Source organism: Montipora foliosa, chromosome 2 (genome assembly GCF_036669935.1).
Source record: "Montipora foliosa isolate CH-2021 chromosome 2, ASM3666993v2, whole genome shotgun sequence".
NCBI classification, from domain to species: Eukaryota; Metazoa; Cnidaria; class Anthozoa; order Scleractinia; family Acroporidae; genus Montipora; species Montipora foliosa.
This window is the reverse complement of record NC_090870.1, coordinates 48,497,139-48,517,783: the sequence shown is the minus strand read 5'-3', so window position 1 is coordinate 48,517,783 and position 20,645 is coordinate 48,497,139. Positions and strand designations below refer to the sequence as shown.

At 41.8% G+C, this 20,645-nt stretch overlaps 2 protein-coding genes across 6 annotated transcripts in view; one reads left to right on the top strand and one right to left on the bottom strand.

Moving 5' to 3' along the window:
- Window positions 1-4,357: 4,357 nt before the first annotated feature.
- On the top strand, window positions 4,358-7,570 carry LOC137993383 (protein dbl-1-like). Its single transcript, XM_068839204.1, has 2 exons — window positions 4,358-5,583; window positions 5,704-7,570. Exons 1-2 carry the CDS (start codon window positions 5,340-5,342, stop codon window positions 6,543-6,545), a joined length of 1,086 nt encoding a protein of 361 aa, XP_068695305.1. The 5' UTR covers window positions 4,358-5,339; the 3' UTR covers window positions 6,546-7,570.
- Window positions 7,571-11,125: 3,555 nt separating this feature from the next.
- LOC137993382 (uncharacterized) overlaps window positions 11,126-20,645 on the bottom strand; it is a 32,987-nt gene continuing 23,467 nt past the window's right edge. For all 5 annotated transcript variants that reach the window (XM_068839198.1, XM_068839202.1, XM_068839199.1 and 2 more), the window contains exons 15-21: window positions 19,771-19,869; window positions 19,247-19,429; window positions 17,511-18,171; window positions 17,062-17,252; window positions 16,702-16,903; window positions 15,519-15,673; window positions 11,126-14,838 (exon numbers count right to left, since the gene is read on the bottom strand). In XM_068839198.1, the coding sequence (XP_068695299.1) occupies window positions 11,815-14,838; window positions 15,519-15,673; window positions 16,702-16,903; window positions 17,062-17,252; window positions 17,511-18,171; window positions 19,247-19,429; window positions 19,771-19,869 (4,515 nt within the window). In that variant the 3' untranslated portion in view covers window positions 11,126-11,814. The remainder of the gene's footprint in view (window positions 14,839-15,518; window positions 15,674-16,701; window positions 16,904-17,061; window positions 17,253-17,510; window positions 18,172-19,246; window positions 19,430-19,770; window positions 19,870-20,645) is intronic.

The following is a 20,645-nucleotide window of genomic DNA, read 5'->3' as shown; positions in this document are numbered from 1 at the left end:
AATATCTTCCAGACATTACATTTACACTTAATGCGATACATAGGATCATAATGATACATAGCCCATACGGATAAATAACTAATAATGAAATATTTAAAGAAATAGACATTTTTAAAAAACGCAGCTATACAAAATTCGGAATTTTAGAAGAGAGGATTTCTCTCGGATGTTCACTGCTCTTCCTGGGCAAGAAAAGTTATCTTCACCAAGGTTTAAAAGCCAAAATTCATGTTGACCCTACAGCTAGTCCCATTTTCCACAAAGCAAGAATGGTGCCTTATGCTCTCGGGGAGAAACTTGAACAGGATCTGAAGAGACTAGAAAAGGCAGGGACTATTTAACCTGTCCAATATTCCGAGTGGGCCATACCTATAGTCCCAGTTATGAAAAGTGATGGCACTGTACGAGTATACGGAGACTACTAAGCTTACAGTCAACAAAATGTCAAGGTTGGATGGCTACCCTAATCCCAAGCTAGATGACCTGTATACAAAGTTGGCTGGCGGACGTCAATCATTCACGGAATTGGATTTGAGCCATGCGTATGAGCAGATGCTGGTGGACGAAGACTCTAGTGAGTTCTTGAAAATCAATGCGAGCAAAGGGCTGTGCAAATGTAACCGTCTCCCATATGTGGTCTCTTCAGCAACTGGCATTTTCCAAAGAACCATGGAGGGTTTATTACAAGGAATACCTTCTACTAGTGTTTTGTTAGACAACATCCTGGTTTCTGAACCCAGCACTGAAGTACACTTGGATAACATCAGAAAGTTTTGGGACGTCCCTCACAAGCTGGTTTGCGACTTAAAGCAGCAAAGAGCCAGTTCATGAAACCAGTCCTCGAGTGCCTGGGACACAATGTTGATGCAGAAGGTTTCTATCACGTTGAAGCCAAAGTGGAGGCTATCAAGGAGGCCCCTACTCTGTCCAACACCTCTGAATCTAAGTCTTTCCTGGGAATGCTTAACCTCTATGGCAAATTCCTATGGAATGACGTTTGCATCAAAAGTACTTGTTGTCATATATAAAACTTCTCATTAAATATATAAAACTTACTGCTCTTTAAATAAAACATCTTAGCTTATACCTAAAACTTGCTACAAAATATAAAACTTATCATGCCGTATATAAAACTTGTTTGAAAATATTAAACTTGTTTGAAAATACAAAACTTGTCACGCCATATATAAAACTTGTTTGAAAATATAAAACTTGTTACGCCATATATAAAACTTGTTTGAAAGTATAAAACTTATCACGCCATATATTATGGCATGACGAGTTTTGTTGCAACACGTTAGCAGTTACATGGGGGAGAGATCAGCAGGAAGCTTTTGAAAGGGCTAAGAATCTCCTTTAATCATCAGATGTGCTGGTATATTATGATCCTGAGAAGGAATTAATGGTGTCCTGTGATGCATCACCCTACGTTATTGGGGAAGTCTTGGCCCATGTTATGGAAGGTGGCTCAGATAAACCAATATTGCGTATGCCTCACGAACACTCTCACCAGCAGAGAGAGGCTAAGGAAACTTGGATAAAGAAGCACTAGCGGTGGTCTTTGTTGTGAAAAAGTTCCATCAGTTTCTTTATGGTCGTTATTTCAAGATTTACACTGACCATAAACCTCTTCTACGGCTACTTAAATCGGCACGCGGCACTCCATAAATGGCCTCAAGCAGGATGCGGCGATGGTCTTTAACTTTACTTGCATATGAGTATGAGTGGGTGTATCGTCCTGGTCTTCAGAATGGCAATGCAGATGTTCTTAGTCGCCTACCTCTCCAGGATGCCCCAGAGACCACACCAGTTCCCGGATATTTCGTTCAGCTCTCAGAAACCACTAATTGCAGCCCAGTGGATTGGAGCAAAGTGAAGTTATGGACAGCCCGTGATCCAGTACTTTCTCAGGTCCTGTAGTTTATTCTCAATGGATGGCCCATAACAATTGAAGGAGAAGCGCTAAAACCTTATTTTGCCAGGAAAGGGGAGCTGAGTTTGCTTGCAGGTTGTGTTCTGTGCTGTTTCCGTGTCGTGATACCCCCTCAGGGGAGAGAAGAGGTGTTGCAGTTACTGCACGAATCTCACCCAGGTATTGTTACAATAAACAATCTTGCCAGGAGCTATGTTTGGTGGCCGAGAATGGACACACGACTGGAGGAAGAGGTGAAAACTTGTCAAGTGTGCCAAAGCCACCAAAATACCCCGCCTTGTTCCCCATTGCATCCCTGGGAATGGCAGGGCCGTCCTTGGCCTCGGATACATGTCGACTACGCAGGCCCCCCTCATGGAAAAGATGTTCCTGCTGATTACTGGAGCTCATTCAAAATGGATGGATAACCCTAACCCTAACCAGTGGCACTGTCGAGAAGATGAGGGCAACCTTCGCTACCCATGGCTTACCAGAGTTGGCAGTATCAGATAATGGGTCTTGTTTTACAAGTAGTGAATTCAAGTCATTCCTTCAGAAAAATGGTATCAAACATGTTACTTCCGCACCTTACCACCCAGCGTCAAACGGCCTTGTGGATCGAGCCGTACAAGCTTTTACACTAGGGATGAGAAAGCAAGGTGATGGCACTGTCGAGGCCACGTTAGCTCGTTTTCGTTTGCGCTACCTTATTACCCCTCACAGCACCACTGGTGAATCACCTTCCCAGCTATGATGGGGACGACGTCTGAGGTCCCAGCTGGACCTAGTACGACCAAATGGATGGGCAAAGGTCCATGCAGCACTGTCAAGGCAAACGAGACAACATAATCATCACAGCCAGATGCGCCAAGTAGAAGTTGGGATGCTGTAAATGTGCGTAACTACTCCGGTGGTCCTAAGTGGATCCCAGGGACCGTGATCCAAGATACTTGCCCGTTGTCTGCAAGAATGTAGCTGCAAGATGGAACCGTGGTTCGTAAACACAACGACCAGTTAGTTACCCGTATTCCTGCGGGAGACCCCTTCCTGGGCTTCCAGCCTCCGTTTCAAACCCCATGGTGGAGGAAACCGATGATCCGGGATTTTTTGAGCATGATGTGAACAGTCCCGAAATCACCCATGAAGGAAGAGCATCACCTAGCGAACAGGCCACATACTCAGGACAGGACACCCCAGTGAGACTTTATCTAGCGAGGGATCGTAAGGTTCCCCAGCTTTTTTTCACTCATTCACTTTTCCCCTGTGGACTCTTAAGACGCGGACTTTTGCTTTGTACGATTTTTTGTTTTAAGGACTTAGGGATTGGTCAAAAGTTCCAAGCGCATCTCCAAAACGGAAGAGGCTTCACTTGGAAGAAAACGATTTAGATTGAAGGGGGTGAGAAGGAGGAATGAGGTGTCCTGGGGTCTAGTTGGTCATGTGGCATTGTTGTGTTAAGTCGACGCCATGTGCTCGGTTTTGAGTTAATGTTTTGACAAAGCTTTTGGACGTTAATATACCACACTCGCACTCGTTTTTGAAACAGTGCATCCTAGGTTGAGAATCCAATCGTTTTGCCGTTATCCGGCCTACAACTCTACCAAGTTTACCATTAAGACCACAAGGAAGATGCCTTAAAATCTTAAGAGGGAATCACATAGCGTTTTTTCCCTTGAAGTTTAATTTATGCAATCTACAACGTTAGAGGCAAGTTACATATATAATTTCCTAGCATGCCATGCAAGGGGCTCACTTCACGGAGAAAGCCTGAGAGGGCTCGCTTGCTTTGAAGGGCCTGCCAGCAGGGAAGGGAGGGGGGCAGGAGGGGGGTGTCATATTTCCCCAACAGGGGCAACAAAACACGAGATATGAAAGTTATGAAAAAAAATCAACGTTAAGAAAAACAACAAATTCGTTCGCAAACCCGAGGGAGATTTTTATTGGCCAATCATGTTTTTTACCATGACGATACCTATCCTCGGGAAGATCGCTTAAGTCCTCACGCGTGATATAAAAATAAGAGAGAGATTTGTCATTGAGTTGACGTGAAACCTCGAAAGGCAATAAAATTCTCTTATTTTAACCCGTCTCTGTCAGGAGCCCATGAGTAGGGGCCTCCCGATGCACTGTATGTTTAAAGAATTGAAGAACTCGTAGCGTTCCAAAAATAGAAAGATACGCAAGTTAGGGCTTGTATGGTGAGAGGGAATCTCCTACTCATGGCTTCCTGTCTCTGTCTTTTCAGAAGTTTCTCGATATCTATAGCTTACAGGCGGCAAATGAGCAAAAAGAGAAAAAGTTTCTTTGCTTTTTGGCAAAACGCAAATTTCAGTGTAGCGTTTCCCGTTTGTCGTCAACGCGATGCTGAATTTCTCTAATACCTTCCCTGCACACAATGGAAATGTGATTTTTTTAGTAAAAGGGCAATCCTAGTGTTTCGTCAATACAAAAAAAGATTGTTTCCAGACCATTGAGAGATCAGATATTATAGAGAGATCTTTATTGACTTCAGTGATTTCAGCCATACTTTTATGTGAGTGCTTTTGATTTCACCGCTAAAATGTGCCTCTAGAGTGACATCAGTTAGCCAATGATAATGAAAAACACAACAATTTAGCCTCAAAGACTATGCGTTAGATAACTGCCGCGGTATGAATGATGATCTCCTCGGGGCTCTCCAGTCCACAGTTTATCTTTTTTATTGGAGAATACCACATGCGGAGTTGAAAGATGTACACTTTTTGCCTAGAGAAAGTACCATTACCAAAGAATGTTTATTGCAGAAAAAGAAAACACTGAGTTTGTTTTTCTTGTGTTCAAAGAAACCAAATTGCCAAACGCTCGGATTTAGTAAACAGGAAAGGATGATTCACATACAGCACTTAAAAATATTTCGTTTAAGATTATCCCTCCGTAATTTCCAGGGAAAACAATTTGTTTTCCAACGCGTAACGTTGACAAGTGTTTACCACGCAATACGCAGATCAATATGCGATACTTTTATCTTATTATTCAGGAAATGCCTAAGGTTATCTCAGAATAAAAGTGTGAGTCCCTTTTGACGACTTTGCTTGAAATGTTAATCAATTTTGATTGGAGATAATCTGCGGTACCCTTTGAGTTCTTGCCTTAAGCAACTGTTTGAGCTTTCAGAGGTACCCTCGATCTCGTTTTTTTATGTTCCCCGGCATCTAAATCACGGTGGAGTCGAGTCAAATGAAATACCCCAGTGATAAAACACTCCTTACTGATTGCTCGGTTAGGGATGATTAGTAAAGAATTATAGCCTCATTCGAATATTTTGTATCTCTTGAGGGTGTAATAAATATCTTAAGTTGGCGCCATCATTCAAGAGTTTAATTCCAGACTCCATGCAGACAACCTAAGAGCGAGAGACAAGCTTTTGTTAACACTGTTGGGCTTCGAAATGAGCTCTTCACTTCTTGTCGTGATTTTATCACTATCAATCCTCGGTGTTTCTGAGGGTATGAATGTAGAGAACAAAGAGGAATTTGCTTCGGGTTTGCTTCATGTATTGGATATGGAACATGCACCCAACATATCTGGTCGTCGACATGCTATTCCGCGCTACGTGTATAATCTTTACAGAAGAAAGTTTTCCAGAACATCGTTGAACAGAGCCAGGATTACATGGATCTTTTTTCCTGAAGGTAACACAGCTGGTCGAGGGCTTAATCCACAAAACGTGCTGACAATCCTCTTTCTTAATAGTCGTAAGCAGCTTAAATTTGTTTGTTTGTTTGTTTGTTTTCGTATTTGATTATGAACAGGTCTCGACGAGACCGCCAGCAGCGTCAGTCTTCGCTTCAACTTATCCTCGTGTGGTCATCAAAGAACCCACAGAGTTCACAAGGCTGAGCTACATCTTCAAGTGTACCCACTAGATGGCGGTGAAAGGCAGGTCAGCATCGTTCAAATCTCTCAGTTGTTTCAGACAGAAGATCTAAAAGCAGAATACAACACTACAATAGCAATTCAAGTATGTCATAAATTGATCAAAAGCAGATGGTTGGTATTTGATCTCACTGAAGCTATGTTCTCAGAGGTCAATGAAGGTAACGGGCATCTGCGCCTTTTCATATCTTCCAATCCTACTATAAAAATTGCTGTGAATGGAAAACGACAACCGTTCATTACCGTTGGATCAAAACAGATTGATACACAAGGTGAAAAGCAAAATTTTCCTCCAATGATAAGCCGTCAGTATTCTAATCTGTCTAATTACCATGTGACTAACATTGTGACCGATACTTCAACTAAAGAACCGTCGAACCAGAGATCTAAACGCTCGGACGTAAACATCTGCCGTAAACGCCGACATACAGTTCGATTTCGTGATCTCAAATGGAATGGTTGGATAATTGCTCCAACTCGCTTTGGATTCCATTACTGTCAGGGTGACTGCCCTGGAACTTTGAGTCAAGAGTGTAATCCATCAAATCACGCTATTCTTCAAAACATTCTGCATCATCGTCTCAGCAGGAAGATTCCTGCAGCCACATGTGTTCCCACTGAGCTTCATTCCATGAGTTTGCTTTACTACGACACTGATAACACGATTGTCTTGAGGGAAGTACCAGGAATGGTGGCTTCTAATTGTGGATGCCGATAGAAACAGATCGAAACGATTGTCACTAACACTCCTATTTTCGGAAGAACTTCTTTTTTAATATTTTCAGGATGAGACTAAAAATTTTAAGAACGTACTAAGAACATACCCAGGTTGAGAGTCAGTTAAGAAGGTCTTTATTTTGCTCATTTGTCCGTTTTGTTATTGTTTTGTTTTTCTGAATAGTAAAAGTAAAACTTTAGTCAAACAGGACAATTAACAACTTTCATGGTTTTTTGACAATATGCATGGTTTTCTTTTTGGAACTTTGCATATGAAGGGGTGGGGATGCTCGTCGGAAATTTAGAATTGAACCCCTAAAGGAGACCAATCGCTTCGCCCAGGATTTTTTTTACCCCAAAAAGATACCATATTTAATTTAAACCGTAAACGGGACCTGCACGGCTACATAAGGGCTACCCTAAGTGAGACCAAAATCCGCAATTTACACCCTCCCCGGACATGATATACTAAAGAACAACTCAGTTTGTAGTCGAATTTAGCATAGCACACAACATCAAAAACATGCTATCGCAAAAAAAGCAAGAACGGTCCGCCTCAACCCCAAAATTAGCAGCTCTTGTAAAATAAGAATGCAATCGAAACGAAAAGCCTTTTCTGGTGGGTAATCATATACTATTACATGCAGTTGTCATACCATAACCGTTAATTAAAGAGAATTCTCGAAGACAATTGCATAAACATTAATTTCCTTAACAACTTGTATTTAAAATAGTTCAAGCTTTATCTTCTCTTTTTGCCCCAAGACCTCAGCAAAATCAGTGAAACGCATTTCTCACACAAATGTATTTTAGTGAACAGTGTCAAACCGCCATTCTCTTGACCCGACTGTGTTGTTCTCAGTAGGCGATACTTGAAACTGGAAATGATAAAAGGTTATAGATTCTAAAAATTAATAATTTAGCAACTTAAACTATACACTAGAACAAACATTTGGCGCGGCACTACCGTACTATGTTTTTCAGGCAAGGCACGTGTGCAAACGGAACAAAGAGAAGGCATCTTAGCCCGGGGGGGGGGGGGGTGGGTGGCCACCCATATGAAACAGACGGGGATGCTCGTCGTCTCGCTTAGGGGTGTAAAATTTCGATTTTGGTCTCGCTTAGGGTGTTCCGGGCAAAGCGCCAATATTTTATGCCACAAAGGTCTCGTTTACGGTTCCGCGAAGTAACACAGAATTATGCGAAGAGAAACAGAAGTCAAATTTCCTTTTAAATTTTCTTTTTATATAAAAGCATTCGATGATTATGCCTTTTTATCATTCAAACTCATTGCGTGTCGTATTTTTGTGTTTTTAAACGGTCTCTTTTAGCGTTCAAAATTTGCTTTAGGGGTTAATTTCCGACGAGTATCCCCGTCTGTTTCATATGGGAGTCCCCCTCCCCCCCCCGGGCATCTTAGGCACCCATGCCAAAAATTATAAAGGTGCCGAGCACATCTCTGAAATTGTACTGTAATAAAGGGTTTTAAATGGTGGTGTTCATTAAGCTAAGCTGCTGAAAACCATCCGCACAGAATCTTGGGATTTCTTATGAAGGGAAAGGAGACATGTAATGTGCCCAGTGGTTGGGGCGCCCGCATGTCATTAGGCTCAGTCTCCAGCCGCTAGCCGTGGGTGTCTTGGTGCGCCCGCGATCCTCTCCACCACGGTGGTGGGCAGGATCGCAGGCGCACCGAGACACCCACGGCTAGAGACTGAGCCTAGCATGTCATAAGACCATTCGTAGAATTTGATCCTGGCAGTCCCTCGTTCAACTTCTTGGGCTGCACTCGTAAATAGCCAACTGGCTTGCCTCCAGCCAGTGGGATTTCTTAAAATTTGTTGTTCCGTTGTTTCATTGATTTAGTTTCATTGGCCCTGTAAGGCCCTTGCTGACGAGGAGTGATTAATTAAGTATGTACATGTCATAGTATTATCAAGAACTTCGTAGTATTAAATATATGAAGCGAACAAAGCAGTTCTCTAGTAGGGCCCCCAATACTTAAGGAGGCTCGACAGGGTTTCAACACTTAAAAGACTCTCTGTTTACATCGAATAACGATACAACACTGTATCACGTAAAAGTAATGATCATTATTGTGATGTACCAAGTTACCTTGGCAACAGGAATTTTTCATTCTGAATTTTTCAGGCTTCTCTATGCAATTGTAAAAATTGCGTTCATAACTGCGAAGATCATAGCTTCACTTGATTTCATATCCGCAGTTCATATATGATTCATTTCATATACCATTTCATCATTGATTTTGGATTTAGTTGCTCATATCTCAAAAACGAACGAATTACAAAGCCACGATAAAACAATCGGCAAAGTTTGAAAAAATGCTGTCTTGAGGATTCAGAGCTACCTAAACAAAAATCACAAAATTAAGGTGGCTCTGAATCCACTAGACAGACTGGTTGCTTTTCAGAAACAAAAAATGGAGGTCACCGAATTCGTTTTTGAGATAGAAGCAACTAAAGACAAAATAAAGGGTGTTTTTACAAGGCTTGCCCGTTGCCACGGTGACATATTACGTCACAATAATGATTGTATCTTGTTCAGCAATAATTTGTGTTTCATTTGGCACCACACTATTGCCAATACATGATACAACGTTGTGGTGCCGATCCTTCTGATAAGAGCGTCACTTGGAAGCGTTGAAACTGACTAGGTCTCGCTTAAAGACATCTTTTCACAGAAAATGTATGGAAAAATCACGGAGCTTAAAAAAAAAAAAAGAAATATTCTGGTCACGTACTTTGTCATATCTAAGTTCAACTGTTGCTACACGGGAAAAAAACGAAGGAAATTCCATTTGATGATACTCTCTTCCCGACAACGCTTAGGGTTTGGTCGCTTATTTGTTGTTAGTATAATTACATGGGTGATTATTGAAAATTCTCTGCGCTGATTGGTTGCGCTTGAGGTGATTATTACGGGATAATCACGTAAGTGGCATTTTTCAAAATGGCCGTAAACCGTTTTGTCGAGGTGACAGACGAAGAAAGTAATTGTTTGAAAGAAAATGCATATTCTTCAAATAATCACCTGTGTAATTATACTAAAACAATTATTCACCTCGCCTTCGGCGAATAATTGTTAAATGGTCGCTGACGGTTTTTACATTAGCTGTTTAGGCGGTGACTTAATATGCAATGACTGGCCCACCCTGCTAGCAGAGCTTTTCTTAACTCGACGAGAAAGAAAGGACTCTGCAGAAACCGAGTGAAGTCTTTATTGAGTATGCGCAAGCCGTTGCTTGGAGACAGTTTCAAACTCAGGCCAAGTCTCGATCGCACTCACAGACGCCGTGTTGATTTTCATACTGAAGACTCGATTTTGCCCTTCGCCTTGTCAAAAATATGACACGCGCATTGCCTAAACCGGTTTGACCGGACTGACTAGCCCAGAAACTTGGGCTGCGGCGACTTAACACGCTTTCTGCAGAGCCTCTCTTTCTCGTGAGTTTTAGAGAGGCTCTGCTCGCAGGGTGTGACTGGCTGACTTTCTCCTGAATCATGGGGAACCCACAATAAGGATGGTGAAGTCATCCGATCCGTTAGGTGAAATCGATTCAATAGCAACGCTACCCTATCTACTCACGCGGCTCGGTCACACGATGTTGCAGAGGCAGTCATAAATCCAAGTTGGAGTTCTCACTTTAAACAAAAAGAAAGAGTCAATATTATATTATTTCAAGAAATAAGAAAAAATATTTATCCTCAAGGCAAAACTAGGGAACTGCTTTGCTATTGACAGTTTGTGAACGAGGCAAGATGCTATCTCCTCTCAAAAATCGTTGCGCATTACAGGCACCTTCATTTTGGGAATAAGGTGAAATCTGTCCCATATGATTTCTCTTTTCACGCATTTGTATATTTTTCTTTTTGCACAGCAGGACTCTATACCATTATAGAGTCAGAGAAAATTGAGGCAGAGAGGGAGAGTAGGAAATAGGGACAGAATTAGTGAAATTCCAATCGACTGTTTTTTAATCGGTGTTCGGTTCCAAACGTCTGCATGACATCATAAAAACTCATCCCTGCCCTTCAATCGGAATGCCACTTTCAATTTAAAGCACACTTGCGGTTTTAGTTGGAGTGTTAAGGATTTCTTTCTCGCAAATGATAATTCACAGACTAAAACACCGTCCCAGCAATCCAAAGGTGGCCTTATTCGGAGGCCATTTTACGCATCAAATAAAACAGACGTCCACGATGGCCGGTGGTTAAAAGCAAACTTTATACTAAACTAAGTGATTCGCCAGACAAGTAACAAGTTAACTGCTTCAACCCGAATAGAATCTAAAATGCCGTAAAGGCGAGAATTGTTTGTTGTTGTTTTTTTCATTCTCGTTTTCAATCTATTTTTGTCGACTATACCTGGCCAAACCCATTTTCTCACTGACTTCAAGATAAAATAGTGAAAATCGACCTAAATATGACTGTCAATCCGGAACATACGAATACAGCCACACATATATAGAGCCAATAATTCCACCTTTGAACGAAGACGTCGGTTTGTTTGACAGGAACCCATGTGGTAACACACGCAGAAATAGCCCGTGATAACAACACCTTCGCGTTTTACGGTACTTTATTATGATTCGCTGAGCATTTACATCATCTTATACAGCCATTCCTGTAGGCCCTCATCCCCGATAAATACCTCTTAAATATAACCCTCACAAAGGGCAAAGCACCAATATTGAAATATCGAAAAATAAGGATTCAAAAAGACCAACTCCTTAAAATTAACTTGTATACTACGGTAGATCTAGAGCGAACAAATTTAACTTATAACCGACGATGCACGATGCGTCAGTGTTCATACTACCAAATTAAAATCGATTCAATTAAATTAATGGAAGACGACTCCCAAAAGCGGATCCGCTATTTTTGGTATAAGATACTAAAAAACCAATTTTCGAAAACAAGCCCCATAGTATAATAAAAAGTACTTCTTATTTCTAATACTTCCAAGTTACATGTAAATAATTCAATTATTCACCAATAAAATTAATACTATTTGAATCCGCTTGACACTAATTAGGTTTTTGTCAGTTTTCAGAATGCATTTCATCCCTCAACATGCGGGAAACGAAGTAGGAGCTACTTCACCTATGTTCATAAACTAAGTTAATTTGATAAACGTTATGTTTTGTTAGGCTAAAACAAATTTAGCGTTGCTTCATGTCTAAGGTTTTTTCCGGCAGTTTTTTCCATTCAAATCTCGGATTCTCTGCACAGTTACCGCCGTCAAGGAACTCAAATCACCAAACACAGCTTAACATTGTTCTTTTCAAGTTGGTAAGCCAGGTTTTTCAGACGACGGATTCGTAAGCGATCAGGAATGAGAGTCACACGATACAAATGAAAAGCTTGTTGTTTGGCCATGGCGAACTGGAGCTCTTGAACCGAAATTTCGAATACATCCTTCTGGTCGGATGAGGTTGTCTTAACCTCAATATATGTGATCACAGGTTTCTCCGAACCCGGAACCAGTCGCCGAATCTCCAGATCGTAAGGGACAATTGTGTTTCCTTTCTCATTTATCCACACAATTTCTACTTCGCCGGGAGATAGTAGCTGGGCCTGCTTGCGAAGATACTCGTACACACAGCGCTCTCCCCAACGCCCGACGTCTTCTCGATTCGAGCTCTCGACTGGCCTGAACACTTTCATGTCACCACCATTAAATTCAAGATCCTCAAAGTCGAGATCTGTTTCTCCATTTTCAAACCACAGGTACGCGCGCGATGGAGGAACTTGGCTTGCTTGAAATTCGTTGCCAGCGTTAATAGAAACGTTTCCATGCACAGGCGAGAGATCTGGGTTCGTTAGTAACATATCTTGCGGTGCATTCTCAACACCATGGGACAAGCAATCTTGAGGTAGGCTCGCTTCGACAACTTCTTCACTTAAGGATGAATCTGGACCGTCTTGGAGGCTTGTTTCAGGAATCATTTCGTTTGGCCCATATTTACTCATATTTTCTGGTATTGACGCTTCAACAACTTCAGACAGTCGTGGAGGTTTATGTTGCCCCTGGACGCCTTCATGAACCTTATTCTCCCTTTCCTTGGTTATATTTTCATTCCCGTGGAAACCCTCTGTACTAAAAATGGGTTGCCTCGTCCTTCCTTGCACCTGATTTTCTTGGTTTGTCTTCAGAGAATCTGGCGGTGCTGGAGGTGGCCACATTTTAAGCACGCTACTATCTGCAGAACCTCCTTCAGGGATGCGAGTCTTGTCGTACTGGGCTGCAGATTTTGGTGGCCAGGAGTGAAGTTCATCGTCTCCAGATTGACGTACCATTGTTGTCTCGGTGGCCGAGGCTGGATTTATTTCCGTAGGAGTTTCTTCCTCTGGTTCAGGAACTACAGACTCTTCAGGAGGTGGCGCGACACACCACACTTCCTCGTCGTTCGGTAGTGGGTCAAGATTTTGTTTTTCCTCCAAGAAGAACTCAAGATCGCTTCCATTATAAGTACTTACTGCAGCCAGAAAGTTAAGTAGCTCAGACGAACCTTGCCTCTTTTCTCCAAGCAGTAGTTTCACCATTCCAGCATTCAATACATCGGCATCCTGCAGGCAATTCTTCACTACGTAGAGATAAAAGCTCGAATCCATCGTTTGGACCCCAAACTTCTCCTCAATCGGAATGAGAATGTCAGGATGTGTGCTCAACGAGTACACTGTTTCCAAACTCTTAACCGAGTTAAACTGCATCTGAAGTAGTTTCTGTGCAAATTCCTGGTTATTCAGTTCATAATATACGTCGGGATTCTTGCTGTACAGAAACCGTTGTACATGTGGCATCAGATTATAAAAGTAACGCTGTAGAGGAACACAACCGTATTCCACTAATGATGGAGTGAATTCTGTTCTTACGCATTCACTTAACGTTTTTACTTCGCAAATTTTCAGGAAAAGTAAAACACGTTCCTTCTTCAGCTCTTCAACTCTTTGGTCTTTTGCTTTGCGAAGAGTTTTGGATGACCGCTGCTGTCGTGGTTGAAGTAACTCTCCAAGATCAAGAAAATAGACGCCTTTCTTTGTCTCTTCTCTACCGCCTCGTTCTGAATTCTGGAAGATTCTGAGCAAGGACTTCTCGTCTGCTAGAAGTGGCTTATCGGAAAGTGAAATCCACTTATCCGAAGAAGGAAAAATGATCACATCATCTTTTTTAAGGGCACCCCTCACAAAGTTAGCCATTGTTTCATCAACTGCGTCCTCTAAGTAACTGTTATCGCTGTGGCCTTGAGAGATGCACTTCCCCCCGAGGACAGAAAATATTTCCAACATATCACCCAGCGCCGACCGAGTAGGGAAACGAGAAACTTCGGCAACAGTTGAGGCCATCTCAACATACTCATCAACATTTGGTGTATCGTCCACCTTCAGTTGATGAACGAAAAACTGGAGAAGGCTTTGTTGTGTTGAAGGCCTGGAATCATAGTACCCCTGTAGTAAGCGCCTAGTAATCACTTTGCCGTGGTTTTCCAAGTACTTTGAAGCTATACCAGTGGGATCTCGCCAACAGACATCCTTTTTTAGACAAAAGGAACCTGTCACGCGGTTTTTCATGTGAATCTCCTTGGAAACTCCTTCCAGACGAGGAACAAATATCAGCGCATTTTTGCGAAAAACTTCAGTAATTTGCCTCTTGTCGTGTTCGCTCTCCGACATTCGCCAAGAAAGAAAAGAATACACCTCACTCATATGTGACACTGAAGTAGTAAACTCTTGGGATGGTCCCTTTTCAGCAGATTCCCCTGACTGCGCACACTGCGACCACCTCATCATTTCGCAAAGCAAGACGTCGACATTTATCGACTCACGGATATGTAACATGCTCTTAAATGATTCATTTCTTAAATATGCAGCAGCATACTTAACGTGATCTTCAAGCAGCTTGTGCAACAACTCACTCCATATAAAGAGATCTTTCGGAATATACAGGCGTTTTGCTTCCCCTCTAGCTGACATCCACGGCCTCGAGAAAAGGTTAAGAAAGAATGATGACTTTGCTTCACAGAGGACATGGTCATTGCTGTCTTTTACTTGTACTGAGTTATCTGCGTACTGTGCGTAATCTGTGTCCCAGCGTTCGTCAATAAACTGCGCCAACAACGTGGATTCTTCAGGCCCAATCTGCTGTGGGGTATTCGGTGGACAAACCTTATTCAGGAATTCTTCAAATTCCTCGCAGGACCAGTCATCGACATAGTACAAACTGTCAGGAGTTGTTTGCCAAATGCCGTTGTAGGAAGCCCAAGGAGACTCAGCCTAAACAACCAAAAAACATCTACTAGTAAAGCAAAAGTGTATATTTATTACCGGTACTTTATGTAACACAAGTATTGTGTTCTTGTCATACTCATTTTTGGGTCATTCTTCGGTTTCCAAAACAATCGTGATCTATACTTTAGTAGAGAATGTATTAAATCAACGATGAAATGATATATGAAATGAATTATATATTTAACTGCGGATATGAAATCAAGTGAGGCTATGATCCTCGCAGTTATGAACGCAATTTTAGTAATTGCGTAGAGAAGCCGGAAAAATTCAACGGGGTTTGAACTCGTGACCTCGCGATACCGGTGAGACGCTCTAACCAACTGAACTATGAAGCCACTGACGTTGGGAGCTGGTCATTTGTGAGTTCTAATGTTCCCGTGATGAATGAATCAACGATGAAATGATATATGAAATGAATCATATATTGAACTGCGGATATGGAATCATGAGAAGCTATGATCTTCGCAATTATGAACGCAATTTGATGACCTCGTATGAAATGCCACATATTTCAACGTCGGCTATGAGGAGATTTTTTAGTGAGAAAAATAATAGGAATAGGTGTTCACCCTTTGCCTTTCTTCACATAACTTCAGTGTAATGCAAGCAACTAACGAGAATTTTATTTTTTCCGCAGACTCTTTTAGATGCAAAGAAATGCTTACCATGTTACTTCGATGAAGTTCAACACGCTTCTTTTTAATGGAAAGAAACGTCTGCACTCCCAACTCGGCAAGGAAAGCTTTCCAATCCGCGGCTCGAGCCTTTGATCCTGTGCCCGCATCCAAGTACGATTCGTCGACAAGCGTCCAAGAAATACCTTAAAGGATCGACAGAAAATTTTAGGGACCATATCGCGCTGTTTGTTTCACAAACCCTCTATTCACAAAAAAATTTTCACTTCTTCCATGTGTTTCAGGAAGGGCCACTTCCTTCAATTTTTTGGCTGTCGCAAACTACGTCAAAAGTGTGTGACATACGGTATGCACTTATGTCCAGAAATCGTAATTCAGTACATGCAAGTCCAATTTTGACATCCAACACGATGTGTCCCTTAAGTCTAAACATTTCCTACCTATTTCTAAAAATAATTTTTAAAGGATATGTTTAGGACAGGTTAAATGCAGCAGTTTGTTCTTACTTGAGGAGCAGCATTTGGGTCGGGGCAAGGGCTACGAGTCACGGCCCATGAAGCGAAGCCGAATGGGCTATTGACCCCTGGCCCTTGAGGGCAAAGGGTCTAATTGTTTTAGTATCACCCAACTAGTCGGACAGAAAAGGCAATAATGAAATTAGCAAATGCAAGTTGAAGAAATACTTATTTGGGAATAGAACGAAAGAAAACGTCATGCTTTTCGCTACTCGAGGACTATTACTAATAGTCCTCTAGTAGTGCAGCCAATCAAAATGCAGCATTTGCATTAGTGCACTAGTTGGGTGATACTAATTGTCTATATTCCGAGACACGAGTGATGTTGAAGTTGGGGAAAAGTCAGAACGAAAGGACACTTCGTGACGCTTATTGAAATTCGCGTGCACGTAATTACTTGCATTTCTGGACAAATCTGGTCATGAGACCCTGCAGCAAAATCGGCCCAGGCACTTGGAAAAACTAGAAAACAAATTGACAGGAACGACTATATAAAAAAAACATTCCATCAGAAGTTGAAAAAAAAGAATACTAGGATTATATAACCACAACAAAAAGATAAGGGGAAGAAAAAACATCCAGCCTGCATTTTCCCTGGTTCCTTTGCAACCGCGCTTGTGTTGATAAACTAATTGCAATGGCCGCTGCATAATTAACCACATATGACATCACGTAAAGTTTAAAATGATATCACTTACTGGGCAGTTGCTTAGCAAGGTCGATGGCATTTCCAAATCTTGCTGTGAAATGGATCGGTGTTTCCGCTGGGTTTAATGGACCCTTGTTGGTGAGTATCTGTACACAGGATCTTAATTCATTGACATCACACACGGAAAGGTCACTAAGGCGCTGCTCGAGTATGTATGTTACGTAACTTCTGAGCACCTTGGGCGATTTGACCTAAAAAAACACATAAATCCATTTTGCATCGGTCGCACTCACTAAAGCAAGAGCAAAAAGGTACAAGGAAGCTATATGTTCTTTGAGTTAGGAAGGCTATTGCAGAAGAAAGACAAACCCGCAATATGCTCAATGAAACTAAAAGTTCCTTTACATACCTTCCACTTGCCTGACTTAAAGGTCGGGATAATGTGACTGTTGACGAGATCTTTTGCATTCCAGGTTTTTACTCCCAAGCGCTTTAATAGTTGTTCGACTTGAGACCGGCCAATGTCATCAAGAGACGAAAACAGAGATGGATGAACAGTGGACAGATCCGTCTCCAAAATATTGAGGCAAGTTTTCTCACCTAAAACGTGAACAAACACCGGGTAAGAGTATAAAATACCATTGCCTGGTAATGATGGCCAAAGCCTTTAACGTTGATTCAAAACGTTAAGATTTGAGCTTTAATGGTCTAAAAAAGATACAATAAGGAGGGATGAGGAGACACTCAAACCACGAAAACTCGTTCAAAGGAAACTTTGTCTTGAACTGCAGTCTCAGTCAGGCAGAGGATTGCGTTAACACTAAATAACATACAAGGGCAGAAATGAATATAACTTACTCGATGAAGTTTTCTTTTTCTTCTGGATAGTGCCAGCCGAGCTTTGGTCCATTGACAGGGGTAAAAAGACGGAGTCTCCTTTCAAGTTTACAAACGTTCCATCTGTCAAAGGAATCACACAGAGGGAAGCAATCGAATCCAAAGTCTCTTGACTGCTGTTCCGTTCTTGATCGAGACATCTGTACATACATTGCAGCCACCGAGCCAACCAACCAACCTTGGCAACATCCGCAATGCGTTCATCGTCATTAGAAGTGGACGCGCTAGTCTTTGCAGAAAGCTTTTTCACCTCTTCCTTTGCGATCTCTAACAGGTGCTTGCTAGATAGGGTCTCAATTCCGAGTCGAGACCTAAGAGTTGGATTAAGCGCTTTTGCTATCCCCGAGTGGAGGTAACATAAGCCCAAGTGCTCCTCGAGTAAGGCGGGTGTCACAAGATCTTGTGTTGTGGAGTCTTGGCAGAATATCGCCCGGCTAGGAAGAACCCAGGTGTAGCTACTTGCGTCTTGTTTGGTCGTTTGCACTGGAACGCACGGTTTGCCTTGCAGGAGTGTCAAAATGTGGCGCGCAACTGGTATAAAAAAATCCAGAATTTCCTCCTCAAGGGGGACAAATTGAAAGTATGAAGCTACGGAAGACAGGCCTGAAACTGATGGGTGATCCTAGGAATAGAAGAGAAACGTTTGTATTCCAGTTGCTTTCAATTCTAATGTTTGTCTCTTCCCTCTGACTGGAAAGATTGCAAATACTGAAGAATGAATTTCAATAGGACAAAACACGGAATCATTTCATACCCGCCGTTTATGTAAATGACTTTCATACATCACGTTCTCGCCTATTTCGGGTTATAAAAAACGAACGATTAACTCATCAGCTGCAAGATCGCTTCATAATTTAGTGGCTGAGCAGTGTGTAGGGAGATCAAATGGTCAAGGGTTTAAAGTGGTACTATGATCAAAAAATCATTTCCTTTCTTTCTTCTGATTTTGAAAGCGTGTTCGCTTAACACCCAACTGGCAAAATTTTGAGCTTTGAGTTTTATCCAAACGCTGTTTATTTTGAGTGTAAGTTTTGGATTTCATGGTCCGCCATTACTCACGTTCAAAACTGGCCGATTGGACCTCAGAGGGTGGGATCTAGAGAAAATGACGTTATTTACTCACTAGCTTAAAATTTTAGCGTGGAAACTCAATTTATTATATATGCAAACCACGGGTTGAAAAGTCTGAAAGCCCGAAACTCCCGTGCTGCATATTAATTAGGCCGCGTACACACGCATTGCATTCTTAAACTAGTGGGTGTTTGACGTCATTTTCTCCTCGACCCAGCTCTCTCAAGATTTTGAAGTTAGTAATGGCGGACCAATAAATAAGAAAATTCCAGCTAAAATAAACAGGTGTCTTTTTAAAATCAGAACTTAAAACTTGGGTGAGTTAGTGTTTAGTTAACATAGTTTTGAAATCCAAAGGAAAAACAAATTTTTTTTTGGTCGTAGTACCACTTTAAAGACTTTTCAAGCCTGATGCTTTTCGCAACCGCAGTTGCTTCTTTAAACACTTCTATTTCGCAGGACTACACTCACCCGGAAGATTGTACTTCACTTCTATTTCTCGCGCAGAAAATCGTTATATATCCGCAGTTCAAAAAGCCGACTCTTCCGTAATCTAACTATAATATGCAACACTCATTTCTCCTGGTGCAAGGACTGTATCAAACAACAATGCAAAGGTCACATACCATAAAGACAGACATCGCTTCGACGAAGAGTTGAGGGATCTCTTCCCTGAGCCACTGGTTCCATGATTTGTCACTATCCACATCCTCTCTGGACGAAGGAACCTCAAAATCGCCTTGGATGATGAAACGGAAACCGTAACTTCGAAGCGGAAGGTAAGCAAACACATTTTGCTGCGGCAAAGTCTACGGACAAATGAAAAAAAATTACAAGCATTCGACAAAAATGTACTGATTTCGATAGCTGATTTCAAGGCATTGTCCAGAGATATCTTTAATCACAGCTTTCAATCTAACAAGTCTTCGCTTCTGATTTATCTTCCCGACTGCTTTCCGAAATAAACAGTTCATAAGGGGCCATTTGCCCAAAAAATTAAAAATAAATAAAATAAAATTAAAAAAGTGCAACGTCGACATAGTCTTCATGAGTTGCTATTTCACTTCCAAATGAATCAGATTTTATGACAAAGGACTTATCATAAAAAAAAAACATTAAAAAAACAATAAAGATAAAACGATCATTTTACCTGACGTCTTTTATCCAAAGTAGGCTCTTGGTCCGCATCACCGAACAACGGAAAAGCTAAAGCCAATTCCGTCGTTTCTACATTTTCCTTCGTCTGAATCTTAATGATTTGAAAAGAAAAGGCGGTCTTGGTTAGAAACAGGGAGCTTAAGATGTTACGACGGCGACGGCAACAACAAAGCCGCAAAACAATGATATCATCGGTTAAAAGAGCTTAGATAATCGTGCTCCACATGCAGCACGGATCTCAAGCCGCGGCTACACGAGAAATTCTTTGCTCGCGATGGGGATGCGATTTTTTCAAACTTTGTCGCGTCGCCAGCGCGAGATCAAAATCACGCGTGTAGCCGCCACTGTTGAACTGTTGACATGATGGGTGAAAAAATCGCAAGAAAAAAGTGGCCAAAGTTGAAATTTTCGCGACAAAATCGCAGAGATAGTTGCCCGTGTAGTGACCCTGCAACTTTTTGCCCGCGCTTGCGACGCCACTATAAAAGGGTATTTAGCCAATGAAATTAAAGTAGGAATGTCTGTTCATAATTCCCAGGTCTCTTTAAGTATGCGATCCGCGCGGCCTTCAATTTGTCGCCAAAATTTGTCACAAGTGTAGCCATCCTCGCGCGCAGACGACAAAAGCTGAAAAAAATCGCATCACCGGCGCGAGACAAAAATCGCTCGTGTAGCCGCAGCTTTAGGACGGATTCTTGTGGCACTCTGCATTACTCTGAGGTCGACGCGAAGGTTTTGATGACAACGTGAGCATGCAACAGAGAATCTTTCATCCTCTATTTTCACTTTGTAACTGCTGATACCAATTTATTCTTAGGATACTTCGCCCAAATTGTAAGAAGTGAACGAGATGGAATAATGGCGAAA

What these genes read in the sequence shown, in the direction of transcription:
- LOC137993383 (XM_068839204.1), top strand. Translation starts at nt 5,340, where the DNA reads ATGAGCTCTTCACTTCTTGTCGTGATTTTATCACTATCAATCCTCGGT. An exon ending in ATGGATCTTTTTTCCTGAAG is followed by an intron (nt 5,584 to 5,703) that starts GTAACACAGCTG and finishes GATTATGAACAG; the next exon opens with GTCTCGACGAGACCGCCAGC.